The sequence below is a fragment of the Vicugna pacos genome, chromosome 6 (genome assembly GCF_048564905.1).
Source record: "Vicugna pacos chromosome 6, VicPac4, whole genome shotgun sequence".
Classification (NCBI taxonomy): domain Eukaryota; kingdom Metazoa; phylum Chordata; class Mammalia; order Artiodactyla; family Camelidae; genus Vicugna; species Vicugna pacos.
The window spans coordinates 67,178,425-67,197,949 of NC_132992.1; the positions used below are offsets into that span (position 1 = coordinate 67,178,425).

The window sequence follows — 19,525 nt, forward strand, 5'->3', positions numbered from 1 at the left end:
GAGCCAGGGCCCCGCCAGGGATGCTGCAGCCCAGCTCTGCAGAGCCTTAAAGACCCTTTCTCCCCACTCATCTCTGGCTCTTTTGTTCTTTTTTCTTTCATGTTTCTGTCCTCATGTTGTATTAGCAGCAGAAAACAGAACAAAACAAAAGGCAGTCTGTCTCTGAAAGGGAATGGCAAGCTCTGGAGGATTTGAGATTTAAAGCTGGATGCTCTGGCCCCTTCACTGAACACTTAGGCCCCTTTGCCCGTCTGGCTGGTGGGGCCAGGAGGACCAGCCCTTTACTGGAACTCCTTGAATGGAGTCCCTATAACAGCCTGACAGCCCAGCTGGAGCACCAGCAGTAGTGTGCGCAAACAGCACCCCTCTGGGTGCATAGGGCAGCCAGGGGAGCAGGGCTGTGGGCCGACCCAGCTGGAGGGGTGGAGCTGGCCTTGGGCAGGGCCTGGGTTGAGGGGCAGCTACCCACGTGTGATGCCAGCCACGTCTTGGACTCCTTCCCCTCTAGGAACGGAACTGTAAAGAGGACTGTGGTAGAAGAAAGAGAAAGAAAAACTCTTCTCTTGCTTAAAAAGTTTTTTTAATTGAAGAGGTAATACCTGCATGTGGCAAAAATTCAAAAGGTACAAAAGAGCGTGCAGTGAAGCCTGCCACTTCTGTTCACCTCGGCTTCCTCTCCGCAGAGGTCTCCTTGGATGTACCAATTTCTATTACATTCTTCCAGTTTCTCCTTTTCAGGTCTGCTGTAATCTGGAAAATTTCAGATTCTCGATGCAATGGAACATTTTAAATTGTTTGGATGTATATGTATGTATGTAACGTGCCAGGGGTCCCAATGATAATAAAGAAAATTGAATTGGTTTATTGCCAATAATTCTCGCTGGGGCAGGGAATGGTTTAAAAAATTGAAACAAGTAGACAGAATCCTAAAATGCTGGCACTAGAAAGGACCTTCCAAGTCCTTTTGCACCAAAGCTCTCATTTGAAACATGAGAAAGGGGTCCAGAGAAGAGACTTTTTCAGAGTCAGCAAGCTAGCTTATGGCACACCTGGGACTAAAACCCAGGTTCCCCACCTCCTAATCATCCTTGTTGCCCAAGAATACACCAAACATTCCGTCTTTAGGTAGTGGCCTTTGTGAAGATGTGTGAAATCTTTGTAACGATTTCAAAGAAACGGAAGGAAAGGCAAATGATTGGCCATGGATTTAGAAATTTCCTCCATGGGACACAAATACAGGAAAAGAAATTAGTAATCCCAGGAAAAGCCTGAAGTCAGATTCCAACTGAAAAATAGCACGTGCGCTTCTGCGCACAGACAGACACACAGAGGCACTGGCAGAAGACAGAAGACCAAGTCGGTAAAGTCTGTCTCTCCTGCCAAGCCCGGCAGAGGCTGTGAGCAGTGGTAGGACAACCCCGACTCTGCTGAAGAACCTGCAGCCCTCAGATCTGCTTCACTGAGCTGGAGGTAGAGGCAGGCATTTCTGGGTTGGGCAGGAGGGAGAAACACCTACCTAGACTAGGGTAAGAGGACAATCTGTGCGGGGATATGGGGGCAGGGATACTGAGGGAGAGTGCACCTGGCCATGCCACCACTGGCTCCAGTGAGCACTGGCAGCCCCAACTGTTTATACCACCTCCCAGGAGGAGATATCCCAAGATTTATGTGCTCGCAAAATGGCAACATAATTTTAAAAATTCCCTCTGCTTTGACATCAGCTCCAGACACTGAACAATTTCAGTGTCCAAGCCAGATTGATGGGCCTTTTGATGGCTTCAGAGATTCACTCCAGTGAGAGGGGACATGTATGACTGTAAACATTGGCTGTAAAAACCCTCAATTGCTTTGAAATGGTAAATTTCCAGGCAATGTGGATCTGATGTCACACGCCTCCTGCATTAACAGCTTTTTCTTCCTGTTCAATTATTTTGGCTGGTAAAGGAGTGGAAATTACACTTCAAAATATACCGATGGGTATTTTCAGCCTTGTTGAGAGCTTCAAAATATATACCGATCTTGGGAACATTCCCTTAATTTCCACTTCCCAGGTTCTCAAGGAAAATGGAGGTTTCAATTATAGGCACCATTAGACTGAAATGCTGGACCAGGACCATGGGCATCTTTTCAGTTCAGTTCTTTCTCAGTCTTATCACCTGACCCCTTTTTGAGCCAGATTTTGTTCCAGCCCTAGGTGTAGGAGTCCACTGTAACATGTGTCAGATGATCAAGTCCTTAATAAAAACATGAGTATTTCTAAGAGCCTGGGTCCGGGGCTTTGAATCAGGGCATCTGACAAGCAGGAGAGGAAAAAAAAGCCAATTCTGTCCTTTCATCTTCACAGGAGGGATCCAGAAGTCCTGCTCTCTGGTGTACACAGCCTCTCCCCTATGTCTAGGTGGTGGGTGCACAGGCAGCCACCCAGCTACGTCTTTGCCCCAATTGTGTTCTGGCTTTCTTGTCTCTACCTGACTGGCCTTTTCCACTCTTCCTAAGCACTAGCCCTTATAGCTCCCTTCCTGGGCGGACCACAGAGAACTCAAGTTCAGTTGAACATATCTCCCAAATTGGCTCCTCCTGTGTTCCCCAATTCAGTTAGTGGTTACCTTACACCAAAGCTCTTGTCTCCTACGCAAGAAATTTACATGCTATTCTCAAATCCTTTCTCTCACTACGCCTCCAACTGATCACCAAGTCGTTTGAGTCTGCCCTCTTTCTCTTCTGCACCAGTGTTTCTGCCCTAATCCAGACCCACAGCGCTGCTTGCTTGGACTGCTGCAATGTCATTGTGATCCCCTGCCACTAGGCTCCAGCCACTTCACTAAAATTTAGAACTGATCATCTCACTCCCTGTTACAGAATCTTGGGTAGTTCTCCATGGCTTACCAGAATAAGTCCAAACTTCTTACAAAAGCATGAAAGATATCTGTTAACTGGCCCATGCCTACCTCTCTAAACTCTTTACCATCACCACCCCCTACCCATACACCCCAAACAGCTGACCATTTCCTGTGTTCCCCACACACTTCCATGCATTAGTTCCTTTGTTTGCCTCTTGCTCTGTGTAGAACGCCCTTCCACATCTTGCCCACCTGCTTATCCTTTAAGACTCAGCTCTCAGATGACTTCTTTCTTGTGAATAAGCCCCCTTTGTGCTTGTATAGAGCTCTGTTATGTCATGTTGTGACCATTTATGCCTGTTTCCCCATTATTCGTCACTGGGCTCCTCAGAAGCTGGGGTCAGGTTTTGTTCATTTTTGTATCCTTGGAACTTAGAACTGCCTGGCATGGTAGGCATTCAAGAAGGAAAGGGAAGGAAGGAACTGGAAATACCACCCTAATGGACAAACAGGCATTGGCTTATGTCTGAGTAGGCTCTGTGGCATTTTAATGGGACTGAATGGGGATCAGCCACAGCCTGCTGTCCTAGATATTTATTTATTCATTTATTCACTGCACAGATACTTAGTGAGCGCTGCCATGATGCCTGATGCTGTGCTGGAAACTGGTGATACACAGAAGAAGGCTGTCAGGCCCTGCCCAGAGGAACTCCCATTCAAGAGTGAGAGACAGGCGTGTGGCAGGCACTGGCCTGACATTTTGGGCCCTCTGGTCTGCTCTGCGGACCTTTGTCACTCAGCTCCACAGAGGCTGTGGAGGAGGGAAAGGGAGTGAGATGGGAAGGTCCGGGAGGCCTTGCAAAAAGGGCTTTGCCTCTGGGACCGATTCTGCTGCCCAGCTGGCTTTATTTATGCATTTCTCCTTTGCAGGAATTCCTTGCTATTAAGAAATAGCATTTGACACACTTCTAATTAGCCCTCAGACTCTGCAATCCTACTGTTTCCAAATGTAGCAGCTGGGTCATTTCATGATCAGAAATAACATTGGTAGATGCTGCAGTTAGTCACCAAAATCAGGGTCATTCCTCCCCTGACTTCTGATAGGACCACAGAGGAATTGCTCACCCTCTCATTAGGGGCAGCAGGTTTGGTTGCCTGGCCCCATGGTTGGGGGTGGGGGGCAGCTGCTCCTGAGGCAGCACTGTGAGGGAACCCAGTCACTCAGGACACGGCCCACGCTGCCCTAGGTGAGGTGCTTCCGTCTCTCAGGTGCCTGACTTAAGAGAGAAGTGGATCTGCACAGAGTCCCCTCCCCTCTGCCCTCCTTCCTCCCACCAGCGGATACTTCGTGAGCATGTACCATGTGTCACTAAGTGCCAACCACTGTTCTAAGCACTGGGGAGACAAAGGTGAACAAAACACACGAGAACCTCAGCCCTCACGGAGCTTACAGTTCAGGGGTAGAAACTGATAAAAAGCCATGGTTCTCAGACAAATAGGAGAATGATGACAGATGAAGAAGACTCTTCGAGTTCCTTTCAAAGACCTAGGTCCTCTCTTCCATCTATTTGTAGAAACTTAACTTAAAAATGACTTTTCCTTAGGTACACTGGTGTGTTAAGTGTGGACAGCTGGCAGGGGGTCGCAGGTGTGCTGCTTGATGGCCGGGTGACCCCTGCAGGCATCAGTGTCCTCATTTGTGAGATGGAGATGGTCGAGCCTTCCTCACACAGTGGTCATGAGTATTCCGAGATCGTGTGTTGGCACAGTGCCTGTTTCATGGTAACAGACATCCTGATCAGCATCCCTGCCTCCTTTCCGGCTTAGAGCAGACATGGGGGTCTAATCAGCTCCCGTCACCCACCGTCTGGGCCCCTGCTGCAGCTGCAGACAGGGCGAGCGGCTTTTGAGGCAACCCAGAGTCTCAAGGATAATGGGTATCCTGGCAAGAATGGACACCCAGCGGAGGCTAGGGCCCCACATTCTGCCTGTCCCCTGTAGCCCCCCCCAGCCCACCGAGCAGAGGCTCTGGAAGAGGCAGCCACCCACCTGTGGGGCAGGACAATCATCCTTGTTGGATCCTGGGTGTGGCTGAAGAGGCCTGTCTGTGATCTGTTCTCCTTTGTAGCCCTGGTGCGCAGTTCCCTGCCTGTGCCCTGGCGGGTCTTTCGGGAGTCCCCCTCACCCTAGCAGCCTGTAGCAGTGCCTGTAAGAGTGGGCCTCCACTAGGGTGTGGAGTAAAGGGAGCCCTCCTACCCTGTTGGTGGGAATGTAGTATGGTGCAGCCATTATGGAAAACAGTACGGAGATTTCTTAAAAAACTAAAAATAAACTTACCGTATGATCCAGCAATCCCACTCCTGGGCATATATCTGGAGAAAACTATAATTTGAAAAGATACATGCACCCCAATGTTCATAGCAGCACTATTTGCAATAGCCAAGACATTGAAACAAATTAAATGTCCATTGACAGATGACTGGATAAAGAAGTTATGGTGTGTGTGTGTATATATATATATACACACACCCACATGCATACATATATACACACATACATACATGCATGCATATAGGAATACTACTCAGCCATCAAAAAGAACAAAATAATGCCATTTGCTGCAACGTGGATGGACTTGGAGATCGTCATTCTAAGTGAAGTAAGCCAGAAAGAGAAAGAAAAATACCATATGATATCACTTATATGTGGAATCTAAAAAAAGGACACAAATGAACTTATTTACAAAACAGAAACAGACTCACAGAAAACAAACTTATGTTAAGAGGGGTGGAAGAGGATAGGAAGGGATAAATTGGGGGTTTGAGATTTGCGTATACTAAGTACTATTATGTAAAATAGATAAATAAGTTTATACTATATAGCACAGGGAGCTATATTCAGTATCTTGTGGTACCTATAATGGAAAAGAATATGTAAAGGAACATATGTATGTATATGTGTGACTGAGACATCATGCTATCACCAGAAATTGACACATTATAAAATGACTATATTTCAATTTTTAAAAAGTTACAAAATTAAAAAAAAATTAGTGGGCCTCTGTTAGATTTTACTTGCTTTATTTCATCCTGTCTTTTCCAACAAATCTGCAAGTTAAGAGTTGTTAATTCCCCATTTTACAGTTGAGAAAACTGAGGCTAAGAAGGGGTAAGAATGTGTCCAAGCCACTCTCCTAATATGTGACAGAACCAGCATTTGAATTCAGGTTGTCCAACTCCAGAGCTAGGATCTTACACTGACCTATACTCTTTCTCCCCTCTGTTACCCACCTCGCCCTCCAAGTCAAATGCACAACAGTTCCCTGGGCCTCTGGGAGTGCCAGGAACACATGGCACTTTGCCCAGCTTACCTAAGTGCTGGCTTCAGCAGCTTTAAAAAGAAGGGGGCCGTGCCCGAGAGCAGTGCCACAAGGAAGAAAGTGCCCGAGGGACTGGAAGTCCAAAGTGGCACAGTTGGAGGGAACTTGGAGGTTATCTCTCCGCATCCTCCTTTTACAGAAAAGAAAACGGAGGCCCAGAGTGGGAGTGAGGTCCTGCAGACTGCCCAGTGGCCTCTGAAGCCCAGCACTAGTGCCCAGATACTGGTGTGGAAAATGGGTTTAGACCTGGCCCCTCTACCCACCTGTTGTGTGGCTCTCGGCAATTGAGAGCTTCACTGAGCCTCAGAGTCCTCGTCTGCAGGTTGTGGGCGCTTTAGAGATAATGTATGTGAGATGCCAGCACAGCAGCTGGACCCGCTGGGCACTCAGTGAGCTGTAGCTATTATTATCCCTCTGGTTGTTTTCAAAGTTCAATGATGTGAGGCAACAGTAAGTCTTCTAGGTGTCGCTTTGGTCCTATGGTTCTGCTGGAATCATTCCTAGACCCAGAGAGGAAACACTGCTCAGAGTCATGTCTGAACACTGAAATCCATCTCCGGGAGGGCTGAGGCTCAGCTCCGTGCCTATTTGGGATTAGAATCTGGAAGAATAACCATGGGTTGTAGCTGAAGTGGCAGCTGCTAGCTCCCAGCTCTTCTAATGTGCCTGTGGCTTGAGACTTCCCATTTCACCTCTGTTAAATTTCTGTGGGTCAAATGAGCCTAATAATCACCTGTTGCCTGACCTTCACCCCCGTCCCCAAGGACGTTTACTGTGCTTACCTAAGACAGGGCTGTCTGTGAAGTCTACACTCCTGTGGGGTTTTTCTGAAGATGGGGGGTAAGTAGGGAAGTCTTCTCTTTGGGCCAGAGCTACCAGGGAAGTGAAATTTGGTGCAGATGTATAGCATCCTCGCTACTGAGCCCTGGGGAATAAGGGGTGAGACTTGTAGAAATCTGGCCAAATTCGAGCTCCTCCTTCCCTCCGTGTCTTCAGGGAGCCCGCCTTTTGGAGCCATCAGAAATCCACCAACCTGATTTGGGCTTGGGTCCAGCTCCATCCCCCACCCTAGGGATGAGTTTGCATCCTCCCACTAGGGGTTGATGTGATGTCTTTGGATACCACATCCTCTCACCTAGTTCTCTCAAGCCCAAAGGCAACTAGACACACATAGACCAGGCTGGGATGAGGTGAGCAGCCTATAGCAACAGAGGCTCATCGCCCAAGTCTCTCCACCTGGCTGACCTGAGAGCCTGTATGGAGGTGGGGACCCTAGGAGGGCAGTTCCCTTACATTTTCCCATTGTCTGGAGATGCCTGTGAGGCCTGATTTCTAAGGAGCAAAGTCTTTCTGGCTTTCCATGGACGATACCACCACTGGATCTTCCCCATGATTCCTGCAGAAACCAGGCTATAGCTTGACAGTGGTCTTCTCCATCTGTAAAGAGATGACCCTGGCAGTAGCAGTCTAATTAAACTCTTCAGCAGGAGAGAGAACTAGCAGAGCAAAGCTGGCTGGCATCTGCACACCATTTCCTATTGTTCCTGACTGCCACACAGCTTTCTCTCACAGATCTCTTTGTGAGCCCCTCTTCTGTGCATTCCCTTCTTTCTAGGGTCACATTCTTGATAGGACCATTTTTGGACTTCTCTGAGTGTCTTTGTGGTTAGACTTCTGAGTGAGGAATGGGTACTGTAGCTACAACAATAACCTTTCTGTAGCAAAACCCGACTAGGATTTTCTTTCTTCATTTCATTTCACTCCAACAGAAATGTATTGAGCATCTATCAGAGGCCGGTTCAGTCCTGAGTACTGGAGAAATGGGGAAATGAGTGGTGCCGATGAGAGAGGTTGGGGAAAAGCATGAGCTATGACTTCATCATCTGTCTGATTCCTGAGGCAGCTTCTTTAGAGGCCAGGACCCTACATGGGCCTTCAGATGAGCCAGTGTCTGGGAGCACCCTCAGGACTCAAACTCCCTGACAACCCTGCCTCTCACCTTCAAGGGCCTCCTGAGTCCACACCCATCTAGAATGGCCAGCCTCAACTCCCACCAAGAACTGCCCAGCATCCTGGGCCCCAGTAACAGCAGGTAGCCCTTTTCCTTGAACACATCAAATATTTCCATCCTCTGGACCTTTGCTGAGACTGCTCATGCAGCTGACACCCTGCCCTGTCCTCCCCTTCCCTGCCTCTTAATAATCTATTCAAAGAATTTACCCACTTTCAGTGAGAAGCCTTCCCCTAAGACCACCTTGCAATATATTATTTCTTCCTCTGTGGTCCCTGCTTTGTTTGTTTATTTGACATCTATTCACAGTGCCTGCTTTGTGCCTGACCCTGCGCTGGTCTCCTAGAACTAATTTAGCTCACCCACCTTGTCTTCTGCCCGGAGTAAGAGCTGTTCACATCACATTCTCAGTGTCACCAGGGCTGGGGCAGAATCTCAATGCTTTCTGTGTCCGTGTCTCTCGCCATCGTGTTTGGCACTTTATTCAAAGTGTCAGACGGAGAGGTGGCTTCTAGACTGTGCTCTGCCGACTAATTTGTTGTGTGGTTTCGGGGGAATCTTCCAGCCTCTCTGGCCTCCTCCCTTCTTCCTGATGAAGTAATACCCCAGGGATGTCCAGGGGACAGTGGAGGGAAGCATCATTAACCTGGGAGCCCCCGGCCAATGTAAAACGTGGGGATGATTTTACCCTCATTCTCCTTTCGCTGTGAAGCAGCGTTGCTTTCCCTTCGCTTTCTTCGAATGTCAAGTGCATCAGCTTCCAATCCCTCTTCAGGGTGGGCCCTCCGGCTCCGAAACCCAGGCTGCTGAAGATTTCGGTGCAAACTCCAGACTCTCCTGCCCAGCCACCCCTTCCCAAGGACTCGCAGAACACACCTTAAACCCCGCGCCAGAGCGTAGTTTAGAGCACAGCTCAGAACTGCAGCTCCGCGGCGCAGGCCCGGGCCGGGGTCGCGCATCTTCAGCTGGTGACTCAGGGCTGCTCCGTCCGGGGGTGGGTGGAGGTAGGCGGGACCGACCAGGGCCGCGCGGGGGCAGCCGCCGGGAGCTCGGTCGCCGAGCTCTGGAAGTCGAGACTGGCTCTGGCCCTTCGCCATTCCGCCGTGGGCGTCTGCCTCGCCGGGCCTTCCTCCCTCCGCGCTCCTTTCCCCGGGCGTAGCAGCCGGGCGGCCGGCGGGGGCTGGAGCGCGAGGCGGACTCCGTGCTTGAATGAATGGGCCCCCGAAGGACGCGCGCGCTTGGGGCTGAAGGGCATTAGGACCGTGAGGATCGCTCCGCGCTCCTGTCTCTCCCTATCACCCCCCCCCGCCCCCACCTCTCTCCTTTTTCGCTCTGCAGGACTGAGCAGCCAGACACGAGAGAAAACAAACAGCTGGGGCTGCAAGTGCCCCCGCTCCGGCCCCGAGAGCACGCCGGTCCGGGCCCCTACTCGGAGTGCCCGCCCGCCCACCATGAGGAAGATCCGCGCCAATGCCATCGCCATTCTAACCGTAGCCTGGATCCTGGGCACTTTCTACTACTTATGGCAGGACAACCGAGCCCATGCAGCATCCTCCGGCGGCCGGGGCGCGCAGAGGGCCGGCGGGAGGCCGGAGCAGCTCCGCGAGGACCGCACCATCCCTCTCATTGTGAGTACAAGCTGCGCGCAGGGCGGCCGGCCGGGGAGCCACGGCGCGCGTCCTAGACCCGCGCGGCTGCAGAGGGCGCGGGGCCGGGCCGGGGGCTGCCGGTCCGCCGTGCCTCGCCGGCTTTGTATATGTTGGAGCATTCCTGTCCGTTGTTATGGCAACCTCCGTCGGGCTAGCGGGGCCAGGGCTCACGGTTGGAGGGAGGGTGACAGCGGGTGGGGGCTGGGAGAAAGTGCTGCAAGTTTGGTGGGCCCGGCGTGTACGCGCGACTGGGAACGTGGCGGCTCTCTTGGCACTGCGCATACGAGGCCCAGGGCCTGGGGCTGGGGGCCCGGGGCTGCCCGAGCCTCGCCAGCCCCGGAAGGCAGCCGGACCTTGCGCGCGGCAAGCCGGCAGTGGGAAGCGCGCGCTGCCGAGCGTGTAGGTGGCCGTGCGCACCCCATCTTCTCTTAGGGGCAAAGGACATCGGGTGGGGTCGCTGGGTGAGGCAGGATCGTTAGGGGCTGTACTGGACTTTGAGCCACCTTCTCAGCCTGGGTCAACTTGAACATGCTTCTTTGGCACGGAGGACTCCCTCACTATCACCCCCGGAGAAAGGTCTTGTCCTGCACCCGTCCCTCGCCCCAACACCAGTCCATCACAACGGGTGAGCTAGCAGTGCCTGCGCCCATGTTCGGAGATACTCTCACGAGGTCAGCCCCGCGACTTCAATGAGACCCGGGATATCAAGGCGGCGGGGCACGGCCGGGGCCTTCTGCGGGTGTGCAGGGGGTACCCCCCAGGCGCCCAGCGGACCTGGGCTGGGGTGTGCCTGTCGCTGCTTCCGTCCGGGCCCGGGGTGATGGCGCTTTGTGCCAGGGGCACCTGTTGAGACCGGTGGCTGTGGGACCCGAGAGGAGTGCTTCGGCAGGCAGTGTTCTTCCGATGCGGGCAGGTGGTGTGTGAGTCTTGGGAGACCCTCAGGACGAAATGCTGGGCGGGGACAGCCTGGACGGCGCCCGGCAGGAGGAAGGAGAGCGAAGTGTGGGTCTGAGGGTGGACGAGTGGAGCAGGGTGGCCATTCTGAAAGAGCTGGGCCTGGGGAGGGAGGGGTGAGGAGCTCCTAAAAAGGTGCAGGGTCAGGAGGGCGAAGGCTTGCGTGGAGCAGTCTGAGATATTTGCACCAAGGCAGCTGAGCCCCAGGAATACGGTGTGTGTGCGTTGAGGGGGTGGTCGGTGTGGAAATGCTCTCATATTTCCATCCGGCCCGATTTGGTTTCTTGTTACCGACTCAAGACGATGTAAAAATTCCCTGCAAAGGAACCATATTTCCAGGCTTTGCCTGAGGAGACCTTGGAGTTTGTGGGTTTTCCCCGGAGCCACTCCCCTATTCCCGATCTGTCTGGAGGCGGGTCTGGTTGGATGGAGTGTTCCCTTCAGGGCTGAGGGTCCCTGCCACTAGGTCACTGTTTTCAAAGCACTTGTGGATATTTGGACAGAAAAGCTGATGAAGAAAAAAACCTCCTGTGTAAAGATCTCCGAGTGCTGGGATCTGGGTGGACGGACAGAGTAGAGTGGGAGCAACACAGATGGCCCCAGACCCCCAGGGAGCTAACACAGCAAAGACTCATCCAAGCTGCCCCGTTCTTACTCTCTGAGAGAGCCAGCCCGGGTCCAGGTTAGGCGGGCCTGGAGTAGCAGGGGAGAGGCAGGATGGCCAGATGTTCTGTCCATCTCTGTGGTGATGCGATGGGAGGAGGGTCTGAGCTGGAAGAGGAGGAGGGGAGAGAGGAGGGGGGAATATAAAGGAAGAGCACAGAGAAACTGCTGCTCAGAGCCTGAGGCTGGTCTCATCACAGGTGCTCTGCTTCAGAATCTGAGAAGACCACTCAGACTTCGAGCTGGGAAAGGCGCAGGGAGGGGAGGGGCAGGGGAGAAGGGTGGGGGTGGACTGCTGGAGGTATGGGATACTGGTTTTGAAGGGTGGAAATTGAAGGTCATGGGGGCTCCAGTGAACAACCTCTCACCCCTACTTGTTCCCTTGGGGTTTGACTTGCTTCGGATTAGAAAAGGCCTGTGAACTTGAAGCCAAATTTAAACTGTAAAGGACTATCGGGGAGCCAGGAATTGAGGCGAAGGAGAAGAGGAAGAGTGGAAGTTCCTGGGAGGGAGCAGCAGAGCCCTCCCTGGCCACTCAGGGGCATAGCCAGCTCCCTGGCAGTTCTTAAGCTTTAGCCCAGGCTGGAGTGGGAGGTGGGGGTGGGGTTTTAAGCACTGATTCCCAGTCACACACCGCCTTTGACACAGCCTTGCATCGTATTCCTATCTTCTGGGTATTTCACTTCAGTTGGATTCTCAGTCTTGGGCCTGTCTCCTCACTGAATGGAAGCTATCAGGCAGGGACTAAGCAGGCAGCTCCTTGCATGCCCACATTGATGAGCAAGACTTAATAAGTACTGTTAGATGAGTGAAGTAGGATTTCTGCCCATCTCTGGGAGCAGTCAATGGTCCAAGCTTCATATCTTACTAAGACTTTATTCCAGCTCCAGCCTGACTATAGCTAGAGAGCTAGGAGAATGCTGTTCAGCTTTTCCAGGAGGTAAACCCTTTGCCCAACTTAAAAGGGGCAGGTGCAGGTGCAGGTAAGGATTTGCTTTCTCCCTAAAAATCTGTGGTTAACCTCTCACTGGTCTCCTTGTGCTTCCAAAACATGTCTCTGTCTATTTGGGCCAGGACGCTGCATGTGGATTTTCAGATTCTTAGGGAATGATGTGGCCAGTCCTGCTGACAGAGGCTGAGAAAATTCAGACAAGCGTCATCATCACTCCCCTGGGGAATCAGAGAGCTGAGTTGGGAAAGGGAGGGTCTGCCTAACAGCCCCGGCCGGAGGCAGCTCTGCCTTCACAATGTCTGGGTAATTCGAAGCCAGCCAAGTTGCTTCTGGACCTTGGAGGCACTTGTTTGGCATTGTGGGGTGTTGGCATGGCAACCGTATGGCCCAGATTTCTCAGGGAGGTCCTGATTTTTAATATTCTGTCCTGCTGTCAGCCCATGTGTCATAAATTTTGAGGTAAAAAATTGGTAATGGAATCTGTAAAACTAAAGAGAAATGCTGACTTCATCCCTAAATGGTTGCTTCTGATGTGGCAGGAGCACCAATTTTTTACAGTACTTCCACGCTGTACTTTATGGGCAAGTCAGTGGACTGGGGACTATCCACTTGAATCTACATCGATGCACGATGCACGCTAGCTCTGGACAGCTGCCAAAGCAGGAGGCAGAGCAGACACAGCGGGCCTTCAGTCTTCAGACCTCACAGTTGGGAAGAGCATTTGTGATTGGTTTGGGTTTCCATATGCTAATTCTCTAATAGGCATGGATGGGATGCTAAGGTGTTACATGGAGTTTCACTTTACAGACAGATTTTAAAAAGACTATCCATTATGGATATTTTTGAGATAGGTGTACTCTTTTGCAGCGTCTCCTATTTGAAACTATGAAAGTTTTAGGCAAGAGTTTCCCTAAAATGGGGTTTTTTTTTTATCGTACTGTTGGGATACTGCTCTGTGACTATGGACAAAAACTTAGATCTCTGGACCTTCGTTATTTTATGTGTTAAATTTGGGTGAAATGATTTGTAAAGTTTGTTGATCCTTAGATAAGCTGATAATAGTTTCATTTCTAGAAGCAAATAAATGACTGTAAGGGAGTTCTTTTGAAGGGTGTCGTGAGGTTTATTTCTGGTGGAGGGACATGCCTGTCCGGAGTAGATCCCCTAGTGATCCCTGATGCTGTGCAGGGATCCCAGCTTACCTAGTAGCAGAAGGGAACACAAATGATGGCTTTTCCAGCACTGTTCTCTGAGAGCAGAGGCTTCAATCCCATCTGGGTGAGTTTATATTTTATTTATAATGTATGTATTTCTTATGCATATGCGTAAGAATATGATTTGCCTAAGTGACCGAAAATGATTTTGTATTTAATTTGTCTGGGTGCCCTACACAAGAAAGAGGGTGGGGAGGAAGAAGCATAAGCACCCCCAATTCCTTTTGTCAAAATGTTCAGATTGAAGGGGACTGATTTCCCATTGCTGGGGTCCCAGCCTGGGTCATGTTGAGACCTGCCCATAGGACTTGGGGACAGCACAGTGGCAGCAAGACTGGTAAGGGCCCTGACAGCCCAAGAGTCCCCTCCTTGGGAGATCTGAGGGCCAATGCACAGATCACTTTTAAGGCTCTGCTCATTCTCCTGCTGGGCCCTTTACTTCTGGTCAGAACAGCAGTTCCCCCACTGGCTGCTCCGAGGGCATGGGGCCTGGCTTTCTTCTCTGGTGGCCTTGCCTATCAGCTCTGTGGGCAGAGGAAGCCCTGGGGTCTGGAAGTACCATTTAAATAGATGTGGAGGGGCTCTGACAGGCGAGGCTGGGCCCTGACGTCTGTCTTACTGTGATGGAAGAAACAGGCCTGGAGTCAGAGGTAAGCCCGTGGTCAGGCAGTTCATTCCAGTTAGAAGATTGCAGATTTATCCCCATCTGCTTCTTGAGGAGACCTGAAAATCCTTCCCTATGAATAAGGGGGTCAAAGACACAAGGAGGCTAAACAGACAAGAGACCCAGGGCTTTTGGAAAGGAGCAGGGAGCACAGTGCTGAGACTCAGGTCAATGATGATTACACTTAGGGAGTCATTCGGTTCACTAAATCAGACAGCGTGCATGGTACAGTCACAGTCAGTGTACAGCCCACTTTGGAAATGGTTTCAGGGAGCCAAGTCTCTCTCCCCTGAATGCTGTGGTCTTTGACCTGAACCTGTGTAGCCTCTGTAATCACTGTTACATCTGTATTATATTTCTGGTGGCTCCATACACTGGACCCAACAATGCTATGTTAGGTGTTTTGCAAGCTTTAACCTCTTTGAATCCCTTCAATAACCTAATGAGGTAGGTGCCATTATCAGGTCCAGTTAACATGAGTAAACTGAGGCTCAGAGGGAGTCAGTGTCTTACCTATGATCTGGCAACTAGTTAAGTGTCTTTGAAACTAGGTATTTCTGCCTCTAAAGCCCAAGCTTGTGTCTGTTTCCTAAAGCATCTTCAGGGCAAGATCCAAGTCTGATGCATCAGTGCATCTTTCCAGGAACACCTAGATCAGCACCTTGCTTTGTATTCACTCCATAAACATTTGTTGGGAAAAAATGCGAACACCATACACAACAAAATATTAGCAACAGGAAAGTAGGATTATGGGTAATCCCCTTCCACCTTTTGGTTTTTTCCAACATTTTCTATATTAAACATCTATTAATGTTATAATGATATAAAGCCAATCAAGATCATCATTTAAAAAATACTCAATGCCTGAATAAAATCACTCTTGATTCTTCGATTAAAGTGTAAACTTCTTAACTGTGTCTCCCACTTCTGAATCCTCCAATCAGGACTTAGCACTGAGCCAGCAGAAAAGGCAAGAGACTTATGTGAGTTATTCTGTAGGGTTCCAAGGAAGAGAACTGGGGCCAGTGGGGAGAGGTGGCAGGGAGGGAGACTTCTTTTCACCAGAAGTAACACTTTGTCACTGAGCTGTCCATCATTGGAACAGTCTGCAGGCTGACCAGGGTTTCTCTCCATGCTCCCTGTCAACAGGTCCGCACTTCCTCCCAGAAACAGTGGGAGGAGGCAGATAAAGCTTGTGGTCCTGACTATCTCTGAAGATGTCCAGGCAGCTCGGTAACCAAGTTTGAAATAAGGTCCAATTATTGCACTGCAGGAGACCCAGTGCCCTGGGAAGCAGGGCTAGCTGCACATACCAAGGCCACGGAGGAGGGCGACAGAAAGAAACCCATCACTGCCACTGTGCTGTCCCCTCCCTGTTTCTTTGGAGCTGCCAAACAGGGAAGGAGAGGGGGCCAAGGCCAGTCAGAGGCAAAGCCACAAAATAGAAAGAGCTAGTCTTCAGTGTCCTTCCTGCTCCCCAGAGCAAGGCCCACAAAGATTGTTCTGCCCACTTGAGGCCCCTGGAGTCTGACCTTCCCATATGCTGCTCTGTTTCCCCATCTGGCCTGGAGAGAGTTTCCAGGGAGCCTGTCCTGTCTCCCAGGGCCCTGCCAGGGGGGTGCTGGCCGGAAGTGCCCCTGAGCTGGGTTTATGGAAAAGGCTGAAGCCCAGGCCTGCCTGGGTCCCCAACACCCTAAATTTCAGCCACACCCTATACTGGTATCTGGTTAGAGACAGAAAGGGATGGCGGGGTCTGTCATTATACTCTACAGGCAAGATGAGGCTCAGGCCACGTCTGGGGAGACGCTGAGGCAAGCCTGCCCCAGTAGAGATTTTCCACTTTTCTGGACCCATTAGGAAGAACTTCAAGTTTAGCTTAAGGGCACCAGTGTCACTTTCCTGCCATTCCATGTGTGGCTCCGTATAGATCAGGGACAACATTGTCTCAGAGCTCAGAGGGAGTGACATCTTTTAACATGCTCAGAATTGTGAGACCTGCCATTGTGGGATTCCTCTGGGTTCCAGCTGGTTCAGGTCCGGGCAGAACAGACCAGCCCAGGGTAGAAACAGATGTTGGCTGTTGGGGACAAGGGGGAGGGGATGGAGAGAACATGTGGATGGAAGGCCAAGTGACCCCTCTTCTAGGATCAGCCCTGCTCCCACTGGGCTGTGTTTCCTTACGTGAGTCACTTCCACTCTCTGGGCCTTAGTTTCCTCATCTATCAGATGAGGGTTGAACTACAGGATCTCCCAGCTCAAACTATCTTTCACTTTGTTGACTCATTCCTGCAAAAGTGAGTTGGCCCCAAGCCAGGGCTCATGGTGTGCTGGTGCTTGGATTAAGAAGAATAAGGCCAGAGGGTGAGTTGTACAAAGGCCAGACCACTTGTGTTCAGAAGAGCATGAAACCAATTCTCATAAATAAATGGATCAAATAAATAAATGGAAATAAACTGGATCAAACCCTCCCCATTCTCTTCTCTTGAAACGCTGATGGAGCAATGCAGCTTGTGCCTTCTGCTGAAGGAGCAGCCTGTGGTATTTGTGTGTGTTTGGGAGGCACACAGACACATATGTAGGAGTGTCTACAGGTGGACTTCAGACTCTCAACAATCCGGGAAGACCAGAGGGAGGCTGCAAAGACCCCTGAGCAGAGAATTCGTAGTCTCAAGCTCTTGGACTTTATTCAGAAGACAGTCATGGAATTAGGCTACAGCCTAGAAATACACATTTTTTTTGTGAAAATCAGTTTAAGGAGTTCAGAAGGTTGTCCATCTCCTGGTAACCTTTCATAGGTTATATATTAGAAAAAACTATATATATATTAGATGAGAAGAAGCAAGATGAGGGCATTGCTATGAGGCGCTGATACACTGAGAAGTCAGTTGGCTGCAAAGGACCAACCAGGAAGGGCCAAGTGAGGCTGGGGCAACAACTCCCCACCCCACAGGCACACACTGATCAGAAGTGCTGAAGGCATCATTTATTCCTTCACTTGACTATTACTTACTGCTATGTGGCAGGACTGTTATAGGTTCTGGAGATAACAAAACAGGCAAAATCCCTGCTCTTAAGAAGCTCACATCCTGGTAGGGGAGACAGTCCATAAACAGATAAAAATGCAACGTGTTAAGTGGTGGCAAACACTATGAAAATAAAATAAAGTGGCAAAATGGACAGAAAAATGAGAGAAAGATGGCCAGGAAAGGCCTGCAGGGTAAAATGGTGTTTGAGCTGCAGCGTGAATGGAAAAAGAGTGAGCCAGGCAGGCGTCTGGGGAGAGAGTGTTCCAGACAGCCAAGGCCCAGGGCACCATCTCTGCAGGAAGTGCGCTCGGTGCACTTGGCTGGGGCAGCCTAAACAAGGGAGCAAGTGGCCCAAGGTGAGAGTCCAGATCATTAGGCCTTGTAGACCAGGATAAAGACAGGCTTAGAAGCATGTCCCTGAGTCATCAGGAAGTGATAAATTATATTTGGTGTATCGACTTGGTATGTCAGGGAGCTTATGTCATTCAGTTCAAAAAATTTTCCAGTAATACAGTCAAATATATTAGTAAGTGTTGGTTCTTTTAAAAAGGTAAACCTAGGTTCTTTGCAAGATGTTCTATGCTTGGGACACTTCATTTTCCTTATAATGTGAGGTCAATGATGTACTTGTGTGTCGTGTGTGTGTGTGTGTGTGTGTGTGTGTGTGTGTGTGTGGTGAGGCTGGTAAGGGGGAACAGAGGATGCTAGTGCCTGAAGATATTTAAAGGGCAAAAGATAATGGAGCCCTTGTTGAAATATTGGAGTAGGGCGGGATGGGGGAGGGCTCTGCCTCTGGGGGAGAGCTTTGTGTGGGAAGAATTCTTCTGTGTGGTGATACCTGATCAAGCACCCCTTTGTTTCTTCATCTGGTTCATCGTGTTCTCTTCAGGTGCATTTGGGACTCTGGAGATGTTTTCCTGCAATGCAGGAACTCAGAATTCTTGCCCTTTCCTGCCCCCTTCTGTACAAATAAACCCTAAAGGCCAGAGCGTCAGGGCTGTCCCTCACACGGAGGTGGGCACGTGTGCCTGGGGCGGCACCAGGGCCTGGCAGGATCAACGACCCTGCAAAGCTCTTTTTCAGGCAGGAAGTGGATGAAAGGTGCTGCTTTCAGGAAGCTGACTCTGCCTAGGCCTGTCTGAGGTTGTGTCCTCTGCTGTTGAGGTGGCTTTCCCAGGGCCCAGGCGACTGTTATGATGGGGCTGCAGGCACTCTGTTTTTGTGGTTCAGGTCACACCCAATCCCAGAGCCCTGTCAATCATGCCCTTTTAAATGCTGCTTTTCAGACTTCAGATTTCCATCCCTTCATCTTCTCACAGAGGCTCTGGCTTCTGGCTCCTTTAAACAAACTGTTGGGAGGGCTTCTGACATTTCAAGGTCTTTCATTTCAAGGGGTCTGGCCTTGGGATGCCACAGCCAGAGGGAACCCACGTTGCCTTCCAAAGCTGCCAAGTCAGTTCCAGGGGCGTTAGCTTCTGGCGCCTTGCAAGTCTGTGACCAGATTCTTTACTTGGAAGCCTCCCTGTGAAATCCCTCCCTGGGTGGGGAGCCAGAGGAGAGTGTGGGAGGCTGAGGGTATCGCCCCAGGGTTTGGGACAGAGCCCAGCCTGAGGCTCAGGAGGAAAGAACCTGTGATCGATTAGTGATGTCTGCTGTGCTGTTGGTGCCTGAAGGAGGGACGTGATAGGACTGGACCACAGCCCTCAAATCCTTCACCAACCCAAGAGGCCACAGGAAGAAAGGGAACCAAGGGACAGGGCACACACATACTGCAGGGACGGGGGCGATGGAGGGCCTTTTGGAGCCATAAGCCAAAAGGGACTTCAGATAGAGAGCAGAGCTGCCCACGGGGATGTTTTAGTATAGTCCTGGTCCACCTTGTGGGGCATGAAAATGGCAAGGGTCTTCTCCTAGAACACCAAAAGGAAAAGGCTTGCCCATGGATGCACCCCCAAATTGCCCATCCCTGTATTTTTTTGTTTTTTTTTTTAATTTTTTTGCAAAGCAGAGAACACAGCATCACCTAGACAGCTCTTGCAGTCAAGCAGGGCCCTGAAGCACACCCTGGTAGGAACTGAGAGCCAGGTGGGGGTGGATGAGCCTGAGAACTAAAAGCATGGAGCCTAGGAGCTCTGAAAGCCTGTACTGGGGCAAAGCTGAGGGCAAGTCAAGC

General features: G+C 50.6%; 1 protein-coding gene across 1 annotated transcript in view; it reads left to right on the plus strand.

Moving 5' to 3' along the window:
• The first annotated feature begins 9,278 nt into the window (after positions 1-9,278).
• Positions 9,279-19,525, plus strand: part of GALNT16 (polypeptide N-acetylgalactosaminyltransferase 16) — an 80,792-nt gene continuing 70,545 nt past the window's right edge. Inside the window, exon 1 of the mRNA XM_031679165.2 lies at positions 9,279-9,858. Within this exon, the coding sequence (XP_031535025.1) occupies positions 9,682-9,858 (177 nt within the window). The 5' untranslated portion in view covers positions 9,279-9,681. The remainder of the gene's footprint in view (positions 9,859-19,525) is intronic.